Below are 12,059 nucleotides of genomic sequence, written 5' to 3' on the forward strand. Positions count from 1 at the left end.
AATTTGGCTTTATCATCAGGCGGGATCAATATACTCAGCCTCTCCAAGATAACTTCAGCGTTGGCATTATCCAGCGTAATAAACTCAAAAGAACGCTCCTGTCTTTGTGGTCACGGTGACGGAGCACAAGTGCGAGTTGACACTGGTTTGATACATCTGAAGTCTCTTCTGTTTGGACGGATAAGAAATCAGCCGCTTTCACTTCTTCACAAATGAAGTTTTCATTCACAGCCAGCACAGTCCAGGAGCTCATTCTGAATATTCTTAATGTTCCTTTGATCACAGACGCTCCGTCCAAGTGCTCCTTAAACACAGCGTCTAAGGAAGATGCAAAACTGACCAGTCCCCGGAGAAACCCCTGAGTCATCATGGCCTCGTGAAGCCAGTTCAAAAGCACCACAACATTTAAAACAGTCAATTCATTTTCAGAGAATGTAACGACTTCTGTCCACTTCTTCATTGTGTTTTTTTACTGCCTGTGGCTGTCATCCAGTTATTGTTCTCAATAATGCCAACTTCAGACTGTTTTCCACATGCACTTTTGTGCTTTCGTGTTTTTTAATTTCTCAGAAAGGTGTTTCATGTCTCTGACACCATTTTCACACCAAGATGTAGTTTTAAAGAGTAAACACGGAAAACAAAAAGAGCATTCGTTTGCCTGGAACCTGCTAGCCACGGCTTCTTGCTGTACCAAGTTGACGAAAAGCCTCTGGTTTAAGATGACGCTTTGTCTTTAACCTCCTGTCTGACCTCAATAGGGGGCTGGTCCCGTCCACTTTCCTTTATTTGTATTTTTTCAGCCAAAGGTCTTCTTTCGAAAGGCTTCTGAAGCAGAGATCGCGCCATGATCACGTGTGAGGTGAGCCGTGTGCACAGGGTGCGCACCTGTCGCCCTGTGTCTCCAGCGTAAATAGCGTAGCTCCATGGAATATCTGCTACAATAAAATGGGCGGACGAGAAAGCGCCCCACTCAGAACATTTTCCTGTGGCTTTTCCCAAGTGACGTAGTCACTTTTGAATATGATTTGATTGGCTAAAAATTCCCATTGCTTTTCTATGAGGCTCTGGGGCGCTTTTCAAACCGCCCCACGGGTACTTAGAAAAGAGACGCAGGCTGCGCCACAATCACTAACCCGGTCTTTACCCGATCAAACCCTGGACTAACCTGGTCTTTACCCAATCAAACCCTGGACTAACCCGGTCTTTACCCGATCAAACCCTGGATTAACCCGGTCTTGGTCTTGCAGGTCTGCGTTCTTCGTCTTCTGCGGCGAGTACAGACCCACAGTGAAGCAGCAGTACCCGGGTCTGTCCATCGGGGACTGCGCCAAGAAACTGGGCGAGATGTGGTCCAAACTGAACCAGAACGACAAGCACCCGTACGAAGAGAAGGCCCAGAAGCTCCGGGAGAAGTATGACCGGGTACGGACCAAACCAGGATCTAAACCGTGCAAGGGGATCTGAACTGGTTTAGAGAGGGATCTGAACAGATTTAGAGCGGGATCTGAACAGGTTTAAAGAGGCGTGTGCGTGTGTTGCGTGCGCGGCTGAACTGTTGTAGACACCATTCCACCTCTTCGTGTTGTTCGTGATGTTTTTTTATTTGCTTCACTGAAACGTAGAAACTTTTTTTTTAATAAAAACACAAAATGAACCAAAAAAAAAAAATCAAAACACGCCCTGGTTTATTTGTTCTTTTTTTGGGTTGGCGGGGCTAAACGCTGAGAACTGATATTTTTATTATAATCTTATTGTAAAACATGTAAAAGATGAATACACAGATCAGAGAGTCACCACAAGAGGGCGCCAGACGCAATGCAGTCTTATTGTGACGGGGACTTTAGGAGATTAAAGAGAATAAAGGTTTAAAATAACAATAAACCAGGTTAAGACACATTGAGATGTTGATGAATTATGTTCATGGGATTTTTGTTCTTTTTTATGTCATTTAAAAAAGAGTAAAACATTTCCAGAGAAACCAGAGTAAGAGTCAGTAAATGTGGCTCCAACATGAACAGTTTCCTCCACGTGGCTCATGATGAACATAATATAAGTGCAAATTATCTCAAAACAATGTATTTTCTTTTTTGTAAAAGTATATTTAGCTTTTGTGAACATACCACACTGTGACCAGCAGATGGCGCTGTGTGGCAGAACAACAGAACATGGCCAGTCTGTCATCTTGTTATATATGTTATATTATATTATATATGTTAAAATATGTTTTATATGTCCATGGGTTTCTAAGTGATGAAAAACTGGGATCAAACAAACCAACAATAAACAAATCATCAGGAAGTTTTTTCAAAATAATTACAAATGTACATAAAGAACAGCTCTTTTTAATGTGACTGAGAAGAGGACACTCTAAAAAACAAACTTTATCCTTTTTACATCAGAATCACCAACATAACAAACCAGAATAATGAGCTTGAACAAGGTTTAGGTCTTGGTTTTCTTAGTCCGGACTCTGATCCCTGAGTCGGTCCAGGACTCGAGTCTCGGCATCTTCTCCTCAGTCCTGGAGCCTGAACATGTGAAAGGAACTTTATAATAAGGGTTAAAAACAACTTTGACCTCTTGTTTACTAGTGTTTAGTCCTGGTCTAGTCCTGGTCTAGTCTTGGCTTAGTCCTGGTTTAGTCTTGGTTTAGTCCTGGTCTAGTCCTGGTCTAGTCCTGGTTTAGTCCTGGTTTAGTCCTGGTTTAGTCCTGGTTTAGTCCTGGTCTAGTCCTGGTTTAGTCCTGGTTTAGTCCTGGTTTAGTCCTGGTCTAGTCCTGGTTTAGTCCTGGTTTAGTCCTGGTTTAGTCCTGGTCTAGTCCTGGTTTAGTCCTGGTTTAGTCCTGGTTTAGTCCTGGTCTAGTCCTGGTTTAGTCCTGGTTTAGTCCTGGTTTAGTCCTGGTTTAGTCCTGGTTTAGTCCTGGTCGAGTCCTGGTTTAGTCCTGGTTTAGTCCTGGTTTAGTCCTGGTCTAGTCCTGGTTTAGTCCTGGTTTAGTCCTGGTTTAGTCCTGGTCTAGTCCTGGTTTAGTCCTGGTTTAGTCCTGGTTTAGTCCTGGTCTAGTCCTGGTTTAGTCCTGGTCTAGTCCTGGTCTAGTCCTGGTTTAGTCCTGGTTTAGTCCTGGTTTAGTCCTGGTCTAGTCCTGGTCTAGTCCTGGTTTAGTCCTGGTCTAGTCCTGGTCTAGTCCTGGTTTAGTCCTGGTCTAGTCCTGGTTTAGTCCTGGTTTAGTCCTGGTTTAGTCCTGGTCTAGTCCTGGTCTAGTCCTGGTTTAGTCCTGGTCTAGTCCTGGTCTAGTCCTGGTTTAGTCCTGGTCTAGTCCTGTTTTAGTCCTGGTCTAGTCCTGGTTTAGTCCTGGTTTAGTCCTGGTTTAGTCCTGGTCTAGTCCTGGTTTAGTCCTGGTCTAGTCCTGGTTTAGTCCTGGTCTAGTCCTGTTTTAGTCCTGGTCTAGTCCTGGTTTAGTCCTGGTTTAGTCCTGGTCTAGTCCTGGTCTAGTCCTGGTTTAGTCCTGGTCTAGTCCTGGTCTAGTCCTGGTTTAGTCCTGGTTTAGTCCTGGTCTAGTCCTGGTTTAGTCCTGGTTTAGTCCTGGTTTAGTCCTGGTCTAGTCCTGGTCTAGTCCTGGTTTAGTCCTGGTCTAGTCCTGGTCTAGTCCTGGTTTAGTCCTGGTCTAGTCCTGTTTTAGTCCTGGTCTAGTCCTGGTTTAGTCCTGGTTTAGTCCTGGTTTAGTCCTGGTCTAGTCCTGGTTTAGTCCTGGTCTAGTCCTGGTTTAGTCCTGGTCTAGTCCTGTTTTAGTCCTGGTCTAGTCCTGGTTTAGTCCTGGTTTAGTCCTGGTTTAGTCCTGGTCTAGTCCTGGTCTAGTCCTGGTTTAGTCCTGGTCTAGTCCTGGTCTAGTCCTGGTTTAGTCCTGGTCTAGTCCTGGTCTAGTCCTGGTTTAGTCCTGGTTTAGTCCTGGTTTAGTCCTGGTTTTACCTCTGCTCTGGCTGATGCAGGAGTAACAGACGGTGGAATACAATGAACTCTCGTCACGCTCTGGAAAAATAAAAAATTAAGGATGAAACACTTATTTAAAAACAACAACAAAATCATTCAAAACTCTTGAATCTGGTGAAAAGTGACGAGTCTCCAACAAAACCACAACATCTGCAGATCAACGACACCTTTCACCTGCTGCAGGAGCGCGTCCTGTCATGTATTTGAGTTATTTTGTCCATTTCCAGGACTTTATTCAGTCGGGTGTGTCTTAAGTAGCTGGAAACTTTATAAAAATGCACAAACGCTTCACAAATACGACATGTAAATAAAACCACACTGTCAAACTCAAAGCGTCTGAGTGAGCGGTGAGTGGGATTCTAAACCGTGTCAGAAGAAAGAACCGGAACTTATTTTAAACAGTGTTGCACGGACACGAGCAGCAGTGACACGTGTAAACCACACTTTGTTCCACTCTCAGGACAGAACGCACCGACTCCAGCTTTAAAGGGGAGTTTTTCTGTCATTCTTGTGCCACGCCCACTAATGTCTCTATATTTTGATCAAACTGGACAGTGTGACTCGTACATTTTCACTCATGTGTCAAAACTAAATGTAAAACTGTAAAAATGTAGCACTCGACTCACTGTTGTACGTGAGTGTGTTTATTTATCATATTTCAAGAGTCATGTGGGGCACCAGCCTTTTTCAGGTCATTAACAATGATAAATTATCAAAACTGACCGAGCTCAGAGGTCATCTGCAGGTCGCGGTTTCTGCCTTTGAGTAAACGAATTACGAGGAGGAACATCGTAACAAGCTCACACGTTAATTGACTTTTCTCTATATCGTTTAGAGAATGAGCCGTTGGTGCCCCGAGACTCGTCATTTGGTCGTACGTCAAGTGAAAGCACTTTACGTGGGGGAAAAGGAGATGAAAACTCCCCCGATAATGACTGACCTGGAGTTTGTTTGGATCCGCGGCGTTTGCACCACAGCAGGAAGAGGAAGAGGAAGAGGAAGAGGAAGAGGAAGAGGAACAGGGGGGGGAACAGGCCCATGCCGGAGTACATCAGCCCAGAGGAGGAGGAGGGTCTGAAGGGAGCAGGAGGAGGAGCTGTGGAGAAGGTGGGAGGAGCTGGAGGAGGAGCTGTGGAGAAGGTGGGAGGAGCTGGAGGAGGAGCTGTGGAGAAGGTGGGAGGAGCTGGAGGAGGTCGGGTGCTAAACGTCCCTAAAACAAAAGCACATGTAAATTGTGAGAACTGTTCATTATAAATGTGGATATTACTACTTTAACTAGTAATTAATTCTCACTTGAGCGTTAAATGAGAACACAAAACTGTTTTAATAATTTGTCATTTTAATTAATATTTCACACATTTTATTTCTTGAAATGGTTGGTTTTCTATGATTTATAAATATTTGGCAGTGACAGGATTTGAAGCAACAATAATTTTCAAAAGGCAGTTGTGAGGTGCACAGGACCTTTGGTGTTTGTGGGTTGTTGTGTTTGTGAAGTTACCTCTGCGTTCTTCATAAACGGTGATGTTGACGGGTTCAGAGGTGAGTTTGTCTCTCTCACACCAGTACAGACCAGTGTCATCAGGGAAAAGTGCTCTGATTGTACACACAGAGCCCTTTAGTCTGCCCCAGTGCTCTTCACAGCGCCCCCTGGTGTCTCTGCTGGTGTTCCTGACCACGGCCCATGGTCCAGAGTCTCCAGAAGAACAGCTCAGAGACACAGGGTCAAATTTGAAGAAGTGGGACGTGTCTGGATTCACTTTAATAAAGGAAATGATCAGGAAAAACAATAAATAACATGGAGGTTTTTTAAATGTGTTTTGCATCTAATCCGTCCCAGAAGTCAAACCACAGCAAGTCCAAATGTTAAATCAATTTCTACGACAAAAATAGTTCTTGAAACACTGGAAATATGTAAAACTATGTGTTGAGTTAAGTAGTGTTCATCTAGATTACACTGTGTGACTTTCTTCAGATAAGACTTGCCAACAAAAGTGAGTTTTATTATAATTTAACGTGAAGTAGCATTTATTTTATTAAGTTTAGAGACATAAAATGCTCATCGTTTTATTTTATTTGAAGTAAAACAAGATACTTTACGCTTCCACTGCCAATCTTCATCCAAATATAGTCAAAACAAGAAGAAAACAACTTATTTCCATCACGTTTTAACTTGTTATCTCACTTTTACATGAACAAACCACTACTTTAGTCCTGAGTTATATATGATAATAAGTGTTATATATGATAATAAGTGTTATATATGATAGTAAGTGTTATATATGATAGTGTTATATATGATAATAAGTGTTATATATGATAGTGTTATATATGATAGTACGTGTTATATATGATAATAAGTGTTATATATGATAGTGTTATATATGATAATAAGTGTTATATATGATAGTACGTGTTATATATGATAGTATAAGTGTTATATATGATAATAAGTGTTTTATATGATAGTACGTGTTATATATGATAGTGTTATATATGATAGTAAGTGTTATATATGATAGTAAGTGTTATATATGATAGTAAGTGTAATATATGATAGTAAGTGTTATATATGATAGTAAGTGTTATATATGATAGTAAGTGTTATATATGATAGTAAGTGTTATATATGATAGTAAGTGTTATATATGATAGTAAGTGTTATATATGATAATAAGTATTATATATGATAGTAAGTGTTATATATGATAGTAAGAGTTATATATGATAGTAAGTGTTATATATGATAGTAAGTGTTATATATGATAGTAAGTGTTATATATGATAGTAAGTGTTATATATGATAGTAAGTATTATATATGATAGTAAGTGTTATATATGATAGTAAGAGTTATATATGATAGTAAGTGTTATATATGATAGTAAGTGTTATATATGATAGTAAGAGTTATATATGATAGTAACTGTTATATATGATAGTAAGAGTTATATATGATAATAAGTGTTATATATGATAGTATAAGTGTTATATATGATAATAAGTGTTTTATATGATAGTAAGTGTTATATATGATAGTGTTATATATGATAATAAGTGTTATATATGATAGTAAGTGTTTTATATGATAGTACGTGTTATATATGATAGTATAAGTGTTATATATGATAATAAGTGTTTTATATGATAGTACGTGTTATATATGATAGTAAGTGTTTTATATGATAGTAAGAGTTATATATGATAGTAACTGTTATATATGATAGTAAGAGTTATATATGATAATAAGTGTTATATATGATAGTATAAGTGTTATATATGATAGTAAGAGTTATATATGATAGTAAGTGTTATATATGATAGTAAGTGTTATATATGATAGTAAGAGTTATATATGATAGTAACTGTTATATATGATAGTAAGAGTTATATATGATAGTAAGTGTTATATATGATAGTATAAGTGTTATATATGATAGTAAGTGTTATATATGATAGTAAGTGTTTTATATGATAGTACGTGTTATATATGATAGTAAGTGTAATATATGATAGTGTTATATAAGTGTTATATATGATAATAAGTGTTATATATGATAGTAAGTGTTTTATATGATAGTAAGTGTTATATATGATAGTAAGTGTTATATATGATAGTAAGTGTTATATATGATAGTAAGTGTTTTATATGATAGTAAGAGTTATATATGATAGTGTTATATATGATAGTAAGTGTTATATATGATAATAAGTGTTATATATGATAATAAGTGTAATATATGATAGTAAGTGTTATATATGATAGTAAGTGTTATATATGATAGTAAGTGTTATATATGATAGTGTTATATATGATAGTAAGTGTTATATATGATAATAAGTGTTATATATGATAATAAGTGTAATATATGATAGTAAGTGTTATATATGATAGTAAGTGTTATATATGATAGTAAGTGTTATATATGATAGTAAGTGTTATATATGATAGTGTTATATATGATAATAAGTGTTATATATGATAATAAGTGTAATATATGATAGTAAGTGTTATATATGATAGTAAGTGTTATATATGATAGTAAGTATTATATATGATAGTAAGTGTTATATATGATAATAAGTGTTATATATGATAATAAGTGTAATATATGATAGTAAGTGTTATATATGATAGTAAGTGTTATATATGATAGTAAGTGTTATATATGATAGCAAGTGTTATATATGATAGTAAGTGTTATATATGATAGTAAGTATTATATATGATAGTAAGTGTTATATATGATAGTAAGAGTTATATATGATAATAAGTGTTATATATGATAGTAAGTGTTTTATATGATAGTAAGAGTTTTATATGATAGTAAGTGTTATATATGATAGTAAGTGTTATATATGATAGTAAGTGTTTTATATGATAGTAAGTGTAATATATGATAGTAAGTGTTATATATGATAGTAAGTGTTATATATGATAGTAAGTATTATATATGATAGTAAGTGTTATATATGATAGTAAGTGTTATATATGATAGTAAGTGTTATATATGATAGTAAGTATTATATATGATAGTAAGTGTTATATATGATAGTAACTGTTATATATGATAATAAGTGTTATATATGATAGTAAGTGTTTTATATGATAGTAAGTGTTATATATGATAGTAAGTGTTATATATGATAGTAAGTGTTATATATGATAGTAAGTGTTATATATGATAGTAAGTGTTATATATGATAATAAGTGTTATATATGATAGTAAGTGTTATATATGATAGTAAGTGTTATATATGATAGTAAGTATTATATATGATAGTAAGTGTTATATATGATAGTAAGTGTTATATATGATAGTAAGTGTTATATATGATAGTAAGTGTTATATATGATAGTAAGTGTTATATATGATAGTAAGTATTATATATGATAGTAAGTGTTTTATATGATAGTAAGTGTTATATATGATAGTAAGTGTTATATATGATAGTAAGTATTATATATGATAGTAAGTGTTATATATGATAGTAAGTGTTATATATGATAGTAAGTGTTATATATGATAGTAAGTATTATATATGATAGTAAGTGTTATATATGATAGTAACTGTTATATATGATAGTAAGTGTTATATATGATAGTAAGTGTTATATATGATAGTAAGTGTAATATATGATAGTAAGTGTTATATATGATAGTAAGTGTTATATATGATAGTAAGTATTATATATGATAGTAAGTGTTATATATGATAGTAAGTATTATATATGATAGTAAGTGTTATATATGATAGTAAGTGTTATATATGATAGTAAGTGTTATATATGATAGTAAGTATTATATATGATAGTAAGTGTTATATATGATAGTAAGTGTTATATATGATAGTAAGTGTTATATATGATAGTAAGTATTATATATGATAGTAAGTGTTATATATGATAGTAAGTGTTATATATGATAGTAAGTGTTATATATGATAATAAGTGTTATATATGATAGTAAGTGTTATATATGATAGTAAGTGTTATATATGATAGTAAGTGTTATATATGATAGTAAGTGTTATATATGATAGTAAGTGTTATATATGATAGTAAGAGTTTTATATGATAGTAAGTGTAATATATGATAGTAAGTGTAATATATGATAGTAAGTGTTATATATGATAGTAAGTGTTATATATGATAGTAAGTGTTATATATGATAGTAAGTGTTATATATGATAGTAAGTGTTATATATGATAGTAAGTGTTATATATGATAATAAGTGTTATATATGATAGTAAGTGTTATATATGATAGTAAGTGTTATATATGATAGTAAGTGTTATATATCATAGTAAGTGTTATATATGATAGTAAGTGTTATATATGATAATAAGTGTTATATATGATAGTAAGTGTTATATATGATAGTAAGTGTTATATATGATAGTAAGTGTTATATATGATAGTAAGTGTTATATAATATATTAAATAAAGTAAACTCACGTTGGAGTCGTGGTGCTGGTCTCATGCTGCTTCTCGATGTCACTCGACTGTTCGAGTTTCTGTCGTTCCTTCCTCTTCCTGCTTCGTCTTTATCTCACACGTTTCACTCGTTTAAAGTCTATATTTAGTCTTAGAGTCTGTTTAGAGAACATTTACAATCATCAAAATAAGACTGTGATGGTTTTTCATACACTACAACTCACAGTTAGTCTATTAGCCCTAAAATATATAAATATAATAATAATAGTGCTTCCTGTAAACATGAGTGCAGTGCCTCTAGAGGCACATGAGCACCAAGCAGGATTCATTCAGGGCGTTTTCTTTTTGATATTATTATTGTGATGTTTTTGTATTGTTTAATTCCACATATTTCCATAAGAGATGAGGCCGAACACAGATAAACACATTTATAGATCCTGAACAGACGTATTTGAACATTCAGACATAAAAACCACAAGACGACTGCCATTACGTCTCTTATAAACATAAAACTGTCTTTCAAACACATTTCTCTCAGAACTGAACGAGGCGCACGAAGAAATGACATTTTTCAAATGTTTTATTAAGCGAACAAACAACACTCGGGTTCATACATACGGTAAAATACACTGAGTGATGAAAAAGAGGGACTGTTGCCATGGAAATGAACAATTGAAAACAAAAACACTAAAGTATTTTGAATGTCCAAAAGTCCTCATTATGACAACTTATTGATTTCATTTGTTTTAGAGCCGCTCGTCATATTTACACTTTTACTTATAATTGTACCTGAAATATTTGCACATTCATATGAAAGTAATTACAATAAAAAAATAAAGAAGCACAGTTAGAGGAGGAGATAAAGGATGTAACTGAGACTTTATTCTTGTTTGGCTTGAATCCAGAGAAACAGAAGCAAACATTTCCTGGATTCCTCCCGTTAGGCTCCGTTATAATCTCACACAGAGTTAGAAAATGACCCAAAAGCTTTTCTGGATCTTTTACCGCTAAAAACCAAGAGAAAACAGGAAATGCAGTGACTCAAATGAAGCCCTGACAAAAGGCTCTAAATGTTTGTAGACATTAGACACTCGTGTGGTGATAATCGGGGTGATTTGAATGTGCATCAGAGGAATTGACTGGAATGCTGTAGATTTGGGCTGGTTGTGGGTGGGTTTGGCAGGACTCTGTTAGTCCGGACTCTGAGCTCTGAATCCGTCCTGGTGTCGCTGAGTCCCAGAATCCTCTGCTTCGTCCCGGCGTCTGCATCTGAACAAAAACATCAAACTCCTTAATAACTTCATAAAACCCTTGAAATCACTTGTGTACATTGGTATTTTAGGGTTTGATTCATATGAAACTAATTCATTTATTTGTATAAATGTATATAGTTATAGCTAAGTGTGTGTCCTCTGGGAGAGGACCCAAGCTTGAAGGGGGAGGAAGAGAGACCACATGTGGAGGGTGAGACTGGTCTGTTCCTGGTTTAGTCCTGGTCTAGTCCTGGTCTAGTCCTGGTTTAGACCTGGTCTAGTCCTGGTCTAGTCCTGGTCTAGTCCTGGTTTAGACCTGGTTTAGTCCTGGTCTAGTCCTGGTCTAGTCCTGGTTTAGACCTGGTTTAGTCCTGGTCTAGTCCTGGTCTAGTCCTGGTTTAGTCCTGGTCTAGTCCTGGTCTAGTCCTGGTCTAGTCCTGGTTTAGTCCTGGTCTAGTCCTGGTTTAGTCCTGGTCTAGTCCTGGTTTAGTTCTGATCTAGTCCTGGTCTAGTCCTGGTCTAGTCCTGGTTTAGTTCTGATCTAGTCCTGGTCTAGTCCTGGTCTAGTCCTGATCTAGTCCTGGTTTAGTCCTGGTCTAGTCCTGGCCTAGTCCTGATCTTACCTCTGCTCTGGCTGATGTCGATGCAGGAGTAAATGACGGTGGAATACAATGAACTCTCGTCACTCTCTGGAAAAAGCAAGAATTTAAGGATGAGACGTTTCAGAAACACATTTGTTCAGATGGAGAAAGAGCCAGTGTTCTACATATAAGTGTTCTAAAAATATATATCAAAATATCACATTGTATCTGATTAATACAACATTCTGTGCTTGTGTAAACTGTGTTTTGCACATTAAACTCAAACCTTGAAACAGGAAATGG

General features: G+C 35.6%; 1 protein-coding gene across 1 annotated transcript; it reads right to left on the minus strand.

Annotated features, from left to right (window-relative positions):
* Positions 1–2,442: 2,442 nt before the first annotated feature.
* Positions 2,443–10,021, minus strand: LOC140371540 (uncharacterized). Its single transcript, XM_072458711.1, has 5 exons — positions 9,944–10,021; positions 5,486–5,743; positions 4,925–5,194; positions 3,964–4,023; positions 2,443–2,528 (listed from the first exon to the last, which is right to left on the minus strand). The coding sequence occupies exons 1-5, from the start codon at positions 9,966–9,968 to the stop codon at positions 2,443–2,445; spliced, it is 699 nt and encodes a 232-aa protein (XP_072314812.1). The 5' UTR covers positions 9,969–10,021.
* Positions 10,022–12,059: the final 2,038 nt, after the last annotated feature.

Source organism: Eucyclogobius newberryi, unplaced genomic scaffold (assembly GCF_026437365.1).
Source record: "Eucyclogobius newberryi isolate DKJ021-1_F unplaced genomic scaffold, fEucNew1.0.hap1 SCAF_22, whole genome shotgun sequence".
NCBI lineage: Eukaryota > Metazoa > Chordata > Actinopteri > Gobiiformes > Gobiidae > Eucyclogobius > Eucyclogobius newberryi.